At 36.9% G+C, this 12,581-nt stretch overlaps 1 protein-coding gene across 1 annotated transcript in view; it reads right to left on the bottom strand.

Annotated features, from left to right (window-relative positions):
- The window catches only part of FRK (fyn related Src family tyrosine kinase), a 46,535-nt gene that overhangs the window by 16,284 nt on the left and 17,670 nt on the right, over positions 1-12,581 (bottom strand). Inside the window, exons 2-4 of the mRNA XM_021392842.1 lie at positions 10,285-10,406; positions 1,578-1,741; positions 833-1,001 (exon numbers count right to left, since the gene is read on the bottom strand). Of these exons, the coding sequence (XP_021248517.1) occupies positions 833-1,001; positions 1,578-1,741; positions 10,285-10,406 (455 nt within the window). The remainder of the gene's footprint in view (positions 1-832; positions 1,002-1,577; positions 1,742-10,284; positions 10,407-12,581) is intronic.

Here is a 12,581-nt window from a genome sequence, read left to right as displayed (position 1 = left end):
AGATTACTTTAAGGTAATGAAAAATAATGAAGAGAAAGTGTTAAAAGCTATCCCAATTACAAGGTTATATTATATTCTAATATTGGATATTAATGTTGTTTGTCATAACCTGAGAAAATGTATTCAATCATTATTAATACTGAAGTACTTCTTAAATATGAAGAGCTATACACAGTGGATATTCCATACCACCAAAGGAAGCTTTATAATATAGCACCTAGTGATGGCAAACCAGAAGTAAATTGATTACTGCACCTATAGATCATACCTAGTCACTTAATTCTATACCAGCAATATGGTAGTATAACAACAAAGGTATATAGTCTTGGCTGGGTTACTTTTTTGTGTAATATAAGAATTGTTAAGTAATGTAAGAATTGTTCTAGCTCCCACAGAAACAGAAAACTATATTAAGTTGTCATTCCAAATCACAGAATCATAGAATGGCTTGGGTTGGAAGGAACCCCAAGGATCATCAAGTTCCAACCCCCCTGCCACAGGCAGGGTCACCAACCTCCAGATCTGGTACTAGATGAGGCGGCCCAGGGCCCCATCCAACCTGGTCTTGAACACCTCCAGGGATGGGGCATCCACAGCCTCTCTGGGCAGCCTGTTCCAGCACCTCACCACTCTCTCAGTAAAGAACTTCCCCCTGACATCCAAATACCAAACAAGACCTGGACATTGAGATTTATTAGCCTATTTGTTTAAGTGCAATGATTTTAAAAAGGCTACACATAGGGATAGGATCTATTTTTTGTAGCAGTGAAAAAGTAAAGAAGCAGATTTGGCAACATTATATATTATTAACATTTAAAAGAAACTAACATACCTGGTTTTAATGTTTTGATTGCCACTGGGGTGGTATTATTCCACAGTCCTTCCCATACCTCACCAAACTGACCAGATCCTAACTTTTTCAAGAATTTCAGAGATTTTCTGTCAATCTCCCACTGATCAACAGTTTTATATGATAGATCAAAAGTAGTAGGAATTTGTACCTGGAAAAAGAAAATAAAGAACACATTTAGATTTCCTTTTTTTTTTCAGCAGAATATATCATTTTTTCACATTGTCATGTTAAGTTGAAACTGATATGAGTATTTCCATACAGCACATGTGAAGTAAGTTGAGAACATAAAATAAAGTTGGTGTTTTTTGCCAGAAATAAGGAGTATTCTAAAGAAAATACCCTTACATTGAGAGTAAAAAATTAGAAATCATCCCCTAGGAAACTTTTTGAACTATCATGTATTACATGCCTGAACCTTGTGGTTTTGCCTCAGTAATTACTTCTAGACAGCTGGAGTTATGAATCTCAAAATTTCATCTATTAAAAATGATATTAAGAAATAGTGATTTGGCATGTTATCTCCTCTAACCACAAGAAGATTTGTTCAAAATTGCATAGTATTAGCACTTCAGCTTCAAGAATGAAAGTGTATTGCTATCTAAACTTTCTGAAAATAAGCAGATCATCACCATTCCAATTATAGAAGCAGGTATGGCACTAGCACTTTCTAAATGATACTGATGACTTAGCTTATGAAAATATGTGTACACATATTCACTCTTACCTTCGGACATGGCTTTCCAAGCATCACACAGAGGCCATCACTGTTCTTACTGTAGTGGTCAACAAACTCATTCAGAGTTTTGAAAGTTTTCAGTCTACTTAAGAAAAAGCCTTCTCCATCCAGTCTTCTGATCCTGTAGTGCTTCACAGATTCACCATCAAAAACTAAGAAGATTTAAATATATTAACTTTCCAGGTATTAAAGCAGTAATACAATATAGTTTATGACCAAATCAGCATAAGGGACATTAGTTCCTAAAGCTTGTAGTGAGGAAATTAAAATAAATTATTTTAGTTTCAAAGATGGCCATGGTACTCATTCTCTTCCAAAGCACAGCTCACTATTTAGATAGCTTAGCATATCCAGTCTGCCAGCCTTTAACTATTCAGATTTGCAGATTCTTGTTACCACCCTATGATGTGACACAAAAATACTTAAGGACACAATTACTGAGGCAGTTCATGTTTTCCATATTTTAGAACACCAAATCTTCCAAGAGAATCTAATTCAAAGTTATCATTTGATCAATTTTTAATATTTCATTTATCAGTATTAGCATTCCAAATAGCATCTTCTGGATTGGCAGGCATTTTTAGAGAAAAACAAATGTACAAACTGTGCTCCATGATTGTCTAGAAAGCACTCATATTTTCCATAGGTTGTACTGTGTTCGGTGTGTGCTTGGAATACATAAAAATAAGACCAATAATACTCTGCTTTGAGTAGCCAATAACTACCCTTAGCACTGAAATGTTGTTTACTCTCATCTACTTTTGTAAACAAAAAGGCCTTGACCTTATTTAGGTGCATCTCCTGATGCTTAAAGTGTCCTTTCCTGGGATTTTCACAGCAGACTTTGACAATACCAAAAGGAGGGCTAGGTTTCTGCAAGGTGGGACTTGTGAGAGGGAGGAGAAGCAGTAGACCAGAGATGGAGAAAAATGCACTCAACTCATGCATTGGGTGGGAGAATTGGTTTAACTCCTATCAATGCCATAGCTGTTACCTCTAATATTAACAGTGTCCTAAAATGAACCTAGTTGGTAATGAGAAATTCTGACTATATAAAGCATAATTTAACAGGGAAGATGTTTAAGCACTAGGATACATTTTTTTGCATGTCAAACAGAAGAGACATGCATCAGTAGAACGTTTCCTGAGGTGGGGAGTTTCAAGTGGAAAAATGCTCAGAGCTCAAGGAATTACCAAGGTGCAATGATATTAAGTGAGAAGCAAGTATTTGAAAGTGTGGATGGGGTTTTCTTTTTTTCCACCTGTTAGAGCTTGTGACGGGACACAGGATGCCCAGTTAGAGTAGGGGTTACGAGATTAGGAAGCAAGCCAAAATGGAAAATATCTAGTGTGTTTGGGTAACAGCAAAGAGGAGAAACATTGGATCAGGACTAAAAGTGAAGCATCACATTTTGGAAAAAGACAGAAATAGGTAAGAACAAGAGAGAAGAATCAGAGACTTATCATTCCCTTCTATTCATGAAACAACATGGTACTTTTCTGTAATGAGTAGAAGAGAGCTCTAAAGGGGAGGAGGACATTTCATTTGTCATGCTAGTCCTAATTACCCAACAGTACTCCTTTTCCATAGGTTAGGTGGCTCCTTCCACACCCACTGGTACAGGAGATTACTGTTACTGTCCCCTTCTGAGGGCCCTCACGCAAGACAAAACTGAAAAGCAAAGGAAAGTATAGGGGAAAGGCCTTCTGCTGCTTACCTCTATATTTGAGCATTTAATTGTTAATCTCATTAGTTATAGTAAAAGAGCGCATAGCTACATAGTGCACATAGAAATAAATATTATAAATCGCTGGTTGCTTTCAATTAAAAAAGGTGCTATAAAGTATACTTCTCTCACCATTTCGTTGATTAAATAATAAAAAAAATTCCTCCTCCCATAATTACTGTCATGTATAATTTTTCTATCGTACTCTGCAGTTGTCATGCCAGGCCACCAGAGGGCATTTAGGAGCTGTTAAAAATGTTAGGGGATTTTATATCTGCCACAGGTAACATTTTTAGAGAGATTAATTACCAGTTTACAATTCTGCATAAGGACCATAAAGTAGAACATTTGCAAATACAGCTCCTGAGTATAATGATAATTACATCAGAATTTTCAGATGGCTTTTTTTTTTTTTTAATTTAACACAGGTAATTACTATTTACCCAACTATAAAATGTATGTACATTTTTGTAATGTATGATTTGAAATCGTGCTAAAGGAAATTCAGTAACATCAGACTGAAAATGTACTGATTTTTTCAAAATTTAAAGTAAAATTAATCTGGACAAATGAATTGCTATTTGTGATTCACTGAATAAAAAGCCAGCAGGTTGAGTTGACTGTGTTAATCCAGTTTTAGTAGTATAAAAGTGATAGTACATAGTTTGACTATCTGTTTTATTTATTAGCAGTATTGTATTTATTATTTGCAAAACCTCTAATTTGTAATGTAAAAGTTGGTTTGAAAAGTGTGCTCTATTTTTTTAAAGGAAACTTGTACGAAACTTTATGGCTGCCCATATAGAGGTCAGACCACACCAGTGCAAACTTCTGACTTTATGTTTTCAAAGTCTGTGAGTAATGGTTACTGGACAGGAACCAGTTTATACTGGATTTTGCAGATACGAAATGCTTTAACATGGTTAGTGATATTTTGCTGCTATTCAGATTATATTCCTCAAGGTCACATCAAATCATGACTCACCAAAGTCTGCTCTTTGTATCAAATTGAAATAAAACAGTGTTTGCCAGCCAGTAGGTCTAACCTTTTTACCTCAACCAAAGAGCGGGATCTGAACAAGGAAATAATGAGAAACAGTAGTCCACCCATAGCATTTATAAACGACCAAAGAGAAAATTTCTTAAGTCTGTGAAGGAAAATGATGAGTTAGCCTACTGTATAATACTTGATTGTCTTCATATTCTTGTAACATTGCTGGTTTATGGTAACTGCATAGTTTTTTATTTCCTCTGGATGAAGTTGGGATGTGTGTGGATAATTCAGAGAAAATTTCTGAGCTGACACAGTCTTTGCTTGTGATAAGACACTGAAGGGAAGGCTGGTGCAGTGCTTTAGAAGTGATTGTTCACTGGCATCCTGGGGCTGAAGCTGGCTGTGTGAGTCCTGCATACCACATTGGTAGAGCTGCAGCATAACACAGCTTCTCTGCCCACATACGATGGAAAGCACGAGGATCTCTCGGAAGAGCCAGCCATAACACCTTGATGCTTTCAGTCTTCCCTAAGCATAAGTGAGATTTTAACAGGATGGGACAGTGACTTCAGCTTCACACAGCTTGACAGCAACTAGGTTTGAAGACTGCAGTGAATTTCTCATTGGCTTCCTTGCTTTTTCCAAGATAATTATGGCTCTCCTTAGATTTCTTCCTGGTTTTCGCTTAACAAAAACATTCTCCTCTCCCTCCTTCCCATGTGCATAAATTTGGGCCATGCAGAAATACATTTTGCAACCTCAAGGAAGACAATAAAATAATATGCTGCCCAAGGCAGCAAAAGTAAATTTTATGTTGGCATCAGCTGAGTCCATATCCTCACAAAATGAGTAGTGGAGACACTAAGACATCATTACTGATAGCATGTCAGCAGTTCTCCCCCAGCACTCACAGTGCAGAGTAACCAGCAGAAAGGGAGAGTGGGAACTGAATCAACCTGGGGACCACAGACCTTACTTGCCTCCTATCCTTCCCCAGAAGGAGAAGGCATTCTAACAACAGGACCATGGCCAGGAACTGTACTTATCGTCATGCCCCAGGTGAGGCTGGAAGGAAAGTGGCTGCTTGGAGCGCTCCCATCTGCGCAGAGAGGGTGCAGTGGCTGCTCCAAGAGCATTCTCCTGCTACAGCCATGGTTTTGTCACTCTGATCAATTTACTTCCTTAAATGATTATGGCTTTGTTTTGTTTTGTCTTTTTTCCTAGGCCTAAAGGCAATCTGGACTAGTGGAAACCACACAATCTTTTTTTTTAGGAGCAAGAAGAGAAAAAATGCATTGTCTTTTAATGCAGTCAGTCTTTTAGATACCATTATTCAGTAAGGGATGAAGTAGAGAGCCTCCTGCTATCATTGGCAATGACACTCAATTGAGCTGAGCACATCTAAATTATGGCTTTTAATTAAAAAGAGGCAATGTATAAGATGGCACCAACATGTTTAAAATTTAATATATTTCACACCAGATGCTGGAGTCATCAACATAAAAATCTGTCTATAACGTGCATTTTTAAGATGGGAAAACCTATTTTTAAAATGTCAAACACTTTAAAATGATAGCAGTACAGTGCCTGATCTAGTTTGATGTGCTTTCCATTTAACTATTCACAGCTAAGAAAAAGCTTTCTGAACATCACTTTTTGTTATTAATTTAAATAGTGGTTTATAATTTTTACAAAATATGAGTTATCCCATTAAGGCAAGCTAGAAGTGAAAAGTGTACTTTTAATGAAAGGCAGAGTTCATTGCTTTGTTTTGTTTTTCTCCTGTTTTGTTTGTTTGTTTTCTAAAGATATCTATTTGTTTTTCTTATTAACATTATGTCTCTTATACTTCATCCATATGAGTATGATATCAGACTTGAATATCATGAAATCAGTTTTTGGAAGGTTGGGTAAGAATCTCTCTTCCTTTCCTGTTTGTCTTCTGTTTTAGATTTATTATATTTAAATGTAAGCCTGGACGGAGATTTTAAAAAGTTTCTGATAGTCTTAAATTCTGAAAGGTAGGTTATCACTCTTTAACCATTATCACCATCTTCTCTGGAGTGAAATTAAGGCAGCAATAGCAGGAAGACCAAACTCAATCAGTCCTACAGAGGATGGGATCTTGGATTTGGGTTTGTTTTTTTTTTTTCTGTACCGAAAAAATTGGAAACAGATATTAGAGGTATATTCCAAAGTACCAGGTTGTGATTTCTCCCTGGTCAGTATAGCAGCTACCACAGAGACAGAAGCTATCAAAGACCTCCTAAGAGAAATAGTCATGAATCCCTATTCCTCATGAAAACACTGTTTTAGTGCTTCAGCTTTGAGGGTTCTGTAACTTCTGATGGAATAAATAAGAGAGATTCAGAAAAATTTCTTATTTCTTCGTATCTGGGGAACTAAACAACTTTCCATCCAATTAACTCTTCCCACAGTACAGTTCACTTCAACATTTACTTTTGGGAGATCATGTACTGGATCTCTCAAAGTAGATATAAGTAATGATTGTGGACATATAATATCTCAACCATTATGTACATTATTACATTGGATGCAAACAACTAGCACAACACAAATCAGGCACCATTCAGTCAAGCCTGTTCAGTAAGCAGCAAACAATATTTAACTTCTTCAAGATGAAGTAGCATGTTGAGGCTAAATAACATTCCAGTCTGGGAAGATGCTAAAAGGAAAATGCAGCAGTGGAAAATTGTTTCATTAATACTCACTGTCTACTCTGTGTCAGAGTTTATTTCCTTTCTATGCCTAAAAGAGCACAAATACTTAATAAATCTAAGATGGCACTTGCGTACATGCTCAGAGGACAACCCACATTTGTGCTTGAAGGAGGGCTGCCTGCTGCAGCTGGAGCCTTGCCTCCACATATGTAATGTTCTTCAGTTCTTCTTTCATCTAACAAACCAGCATGGAAGAAATCCAAACTGATGGTTTCATATCTTGCTGTTATAAGCCATCATCAAATCTGCTCCCAAAGAAGCTTACATAGAAACCTGAAAACAATCTGCTAGAAGCTTACTTAGTTGAATCAAACATAAAAATGAAATACTTCATAATATCTTTCCAGGAAAAAAATGAACACCAGTATTAAAGGATAGTCTCATGCCATCACAAATGCTGGACCAATACCTATTTTCATTCTCTTTGACTTTTCTCTGTGGTACTTCATTTGTAAATAAGGAACTGCTGCCTTCATCTTGGAGAAGTAGTGGGGAGGCAGGCTAAGGTATTAAGATTTTGAATCTTTTCTAGCAGGCTACAGTTGTTGAATAATAATAATAATAACAATAATTGCATTTCCATCCCCTAGATGCACAAACACAAGATTTTTCACTGATATTTAGTAAGGTGTCATGTATTCAAGTGCCAGCATTAAGCAGATAAAACAAGCATAGCTATCTTTCCCTATCTAACCATACAGTTAAAGGTCTAGCCCAGTGGAGTCTTGGGTGGAGTCAGTTCACAGGAAGCTGAAACCATGTAAAACAGGGAAAAGTTAGCACATAGTGGGAAAGCATTCTGAACAGTCTGTGGCTATAATACAATCTTTGGATAAAAAGGTGTGCACACAGTGAGTCAGTTCTGTCACAGTTTGGGATCTAATTCCTTGTTTATGTTAGTTTTCATATCAGTGCTTCTTAGCAAGAGCAAACTTCCTTGAGAACCAGCTGAAAAATGTGGAAGGAACTCTCCCAGAACAGAAAACCTATTTATTTCGTAAACGTCTCTCTATTTCAATCCATGAGCAACATATATTTCCTTGTCTTTCCAGTAAAAAGCAACTTTCCCATACAAGACAGTGCAGCTATACACCCTTTTCCTTGTGATGCAGACAGAGAAACCAAGACCATGTCAAAGGCTCATAAAGCTGCTTAATGCATCTTTTAGTTATGCTTAGAAAATGACTAACATAAACATCTAAGCAAAAGAGGAGTAAATGTGAAAGCATCTGCTTATACTAGAGGCCTCTCCTTTTACTGACATAATACATCACAGAATCACCATGAAATCATTTATGTTGGAAGGGATTTTTAAAGGTCAACTAGTTCATGTCCCCTGCAATAAACAAGGACACCTACAACTAGATAGTTTTCTCAGAGCCCCATCCAGCCTGACCTTGAATGTCTACAAGGATGAAGCATCCACAATTTATTCATGGACATCAAGATTCTTTATTGTCTTATAGAATTAAAAATGTAGAGCCCATTAGAAAGTTTGAGTGTAGAAACTCATTGTCTGAGGGACAACTTTACACCCTTGCTGCACACTGGTAGGAAAGGTTTGATAAAAAATGTTCATAGAAAAGTACCAGTAATAATAATTTCCATCTATTACGACGAAAGTATATTACACAAAAAAGATGGCATGTATATGAATGCAAAAAAAATATGTATGCAGGGTTTGGTCTTGGGACCGGTGCTCTTCAGCATCTTTATCAATGACATAGACGATGGAATCAAGTGCACCCTCAGCAAGTTTGCAGATGACACCAAGCTGAGCAGTGCAGACAATGCACTGGAGGGAAGCCATCCAGAGGGACCTGGACAGGCTGGACAAGTGGGCCCACGAGAAACTAATGAAGTTCAACAAGGCCAAATGCAAGGCACTACACTTGGGCCAGGGCAATCCCAGGTATTTATACAAACTGGGGAAGAATTCCTTGAGAGCAGCCCCGCAAGAGAAGGACTTGGGGGTCCTGGTGGACAAGAAGCTGGACACGAGCCAGCAGTGTGTGCTGGCAGCCAGAAAGGCCAGCTATGTTCTAGGCTGCATTAAAAGAGGAGTGGTCAGCAGGGAGGGGGAGGTGATTGTCCCCCTCTACTCGGCTCTTGTGAGGCCCCATCTGGAGTACTGTGTCTGGGCCTGGGGCCCCCAACACAAGAAAGATGCAGAGCTCTTGGAACAGGTCCAGTGGAGGGCCACTAAGATGATCAGAAGGCTGGAGCACCTCTCCTGTGAAGAAAGGTTGAGGGAACTGGGCTTGTTTAGCTTGGAGAAGAGAAGGCTCTGGGGAGACCTCATTGCAACCTTCCAGTACTTGAAGGGAGCATAATAAACAGGAGGGGGTACGACTATATACATGGGTGGATAACGATAGGACAAGGGGGAATGGTTTTAAACTAAGACAGGGGAGGTTTAGGTTAGATATTAGGTGGAATTTTGTCACTCAGAGGGTGGTGACGCACTGGAACAGGTTGCCCAAGGAGGTTGTGGATGCCCCGTCCCTGGAGGCATTCAAGGCCAGGCTGGACATGGCTCTGGGCAGCCTGGTCTAGTGGTTGGCAACCCTGCACTGAGCAGGGGGGATGAAACTCAATGATCATTATGGTCTTTTTCAATCCAGACCATTCTATGATTCTATTATTCTATGAAAATAAAATAAGTGTTCTTATTTGAAAATCTTTTGGATCAAAATAACAGACTGAACGTATATGTTTTTTAAAAAATCATTATAAATCTTTTTACCAATGCTTACAGGCAAATTTTCGATCAAATATAACTGCTTCTGAAGTACAGCTTTGAAAATCTTTCTATCATTTTGCCTCTGAAAACAAGCAAGCATGAGCCTAAGGTGGCAGAAATCTCATTTTCTTACACAGCAGACATGTTTAACTTTTATTTTGCGTACCAGTCAGCACCAAGGTGTAGAGCAATAAGGCATTTTTGGCATTTTAACTGTGAAAACATTTTTTATTTCAAGGCAACTGAGGCATTGGAAGTACTAAGCAAGTTATTTTTTCTTCTGAACTTATTAATAAAGAAGACCTATAAAAGAAAAGTTAGTAAAACCCCAAATGACTCTTGCCAAGTTTTCTTTCTGTATCCCCTGGGAAATAAATATTATCACAAATTTTGATTTCATTTCCATGTACATTGTTTAACAAAAATGCAAAAGTCCAAATGACCTGAGAAAATTTTAAAACATAGCTCAAGATGAAAAGCTAAAATATACCTGAAAGTGAATATTCGCCTTTTAGACTTTCACTTTCTCGGATTAGGAATGCTCCTGCCCGGTTTCCAGGATACAACAGTTGTCTCTCAGCATCTGCTCGCTTGATTGGGCCAAAAAACCATCTAAACAAATAAAAACAATTACTGTTACGAGTCAGCGAAACATACTAGAAAGACAATTTAGATTTTATGAACTTGCTGTGTATTTACTAGAAGATAATGTGTGGTATGCTGATTAGAATTCCAATAGCATGGAAGAAAGGATTACAGGAAAGCCTATAAAACACATACAAATTTATTGTTAGAACATAATGCTTAAGCATTTGATCAAAATCTGGATTCTGCAGCTGATGAAAAGTACTATTGAATTCAAGAAAAATAAAATTCAAATGTGACTGACTGGCCTTGTCTCAAGAAAAGTTTAACAAGAAATGTTTCCAGTGCTATTATAACAGAAAGTCAATTGATGCCATTTGAAGAATGTGGAGGTGCAAGTAAGCACTCAATCCTAATGTTTTAAAGTCAAAGTTCATCAAAGCTGCAGAGATGCAGTAAGGTTCCTAGTGATCAGCCATACTAGGACCTTCCCTATCCTAATTCCATGCTGATATCTCAGATGAGTTACTGGCAATTTTTCAGCTCTGCTGCTGTGCAACAAACAAAAAAACTCCCAAGTCACTGCAAACACCTGAGCATCTATATTTTGTGAAAATTATTCCTGTCTACTTTTTTCAAAATAACTGCAAAACTTTTCCTCTATCATTAACACTTGTAGTTTCCAAAGTTTTGTTCAAGCAACAGGAAACTAGTTAGCTCTCTTGCTGTGTGGTGCTGAGTGTAAATTAAATTGAAATAAGAATGAGTCAGCATTTTCAACTGGGACAGCACTCAGCTTCTATCCAACAGGCTTACAAAGTACTTTTCCAAGATTAGCTCTGCCTCTTATTTGAAGTAAATGGTGATATATAGTTATCAGAATTATGCCACACACTCACAGGCAAACTCCTTTTTAATTAATCAGAGATAAACCTATTATACAAACTTTTAGGATAAATCAGTGTATCACATGACACATAAGTTACCTACTCAGATACTTAATTTGTCAGTTGCTAGTGAAAAGTACACGAGGAGTCATCAACAAATTACTTTGGTATCTGTAATGCTTCCAATCACCAAGAGAAATGAAGGAAATAAATCAGAGCATTGGGTGAAACACTGTCTGAGCAAGCATGAGGAATGATAAATGTTTTTGTATGCGTAAAGAGGAAAAAAAAAAAGAGGTAAAACAGAAGGTGCTAACCTATGCCAGATATGCTTTGTTAACAAAACAAAATGAAACACAGATACTCTAGACTTCATTCCTGTCTTCTGACTTGAAGTTGATTTGGATAACATAGGCCTTGATACATATTTGGCAAGGAAAGGAACCTAATTAACAAGCTAGAATGCTTTAGTAACTATTTTAATTAGTAAACTTATGAATTCAATTAATTTAATTAATTCATTAATTATACCTTAGAAAACTAAGTAATCAATAAATGTTCAAATCCTTGACTGATGTTCTCATCAAAGCACTGCGAGGACAGAGTACAAGTTTGACACCATCCAAATCCTGAAGAAGATTTATCTGCTCTGAAAACTAGAAATTACAATCCTTCTGAAATTTCTGAATACACATACTCAAGAATAACAACCAATAACAAGTAAACTATATGATTGTAAAGAATTTGAAATGATACAGAGTTTTGAGTACAGAGGGATGATCACTTCTGTTTGAATATGATATTCTTAGTCCAAAGTCATTGAGTTTATAATAATAATCCAGTACAAAAGCAGTACTGCTTGCATAAAAATAACCCCTTAAACTCAAAGCAAATAAATTAATTTGCTATTCACTTTTTTCAACAAAAGTACTCCAAATTTTAAGTCTATTTTCATTATAAATGGAAGTTTAAGTTCTTTTTAAAAAGGTTTAACGGCTTATTTCTATTTCTATTGATGGAGCTTATGCTTCAAAAGGCTTAACATTTTACTTTATCTAAAAGCACGTATTTTAGAGGAAAAATGCTTTAAAGGAAATAATAAATCAAAGTATTTGCTCACTATGAGATATTGTTCTGTGGAATGGGAAAGTCAGACCAAAACAATACCCTATCCTTAGTAAATCTATTTGTTTTTTATAGCTCAAATTTAGATGAAGGTTTTGAAACAGAAAACTTGGAAAAACAAAACTGAAATATCAAGCACCATCCACTACCTAGGTTACTTAACCGCATGTTTTGCGGCATCTGTGCATCT

This window comes from Numida meleagris, chromosome 3, assembly GCF_002078875.1.
Source record: "Numida meleagris isolate 19003 breed g44 Domestic line chromosome 3, NumMel1.0, whole genome shotgun sequence".
NCBI classification, from domain to species: Eukaryota; Metazoa; Chordata; class Aves; order Galliformes; family Numididae; genus Numida; species Numida meleagris.
Note: the sequence above shows the minus strand (reverse complement) of the source record. Positions and strands in the feature narration are given on the sequence as shown.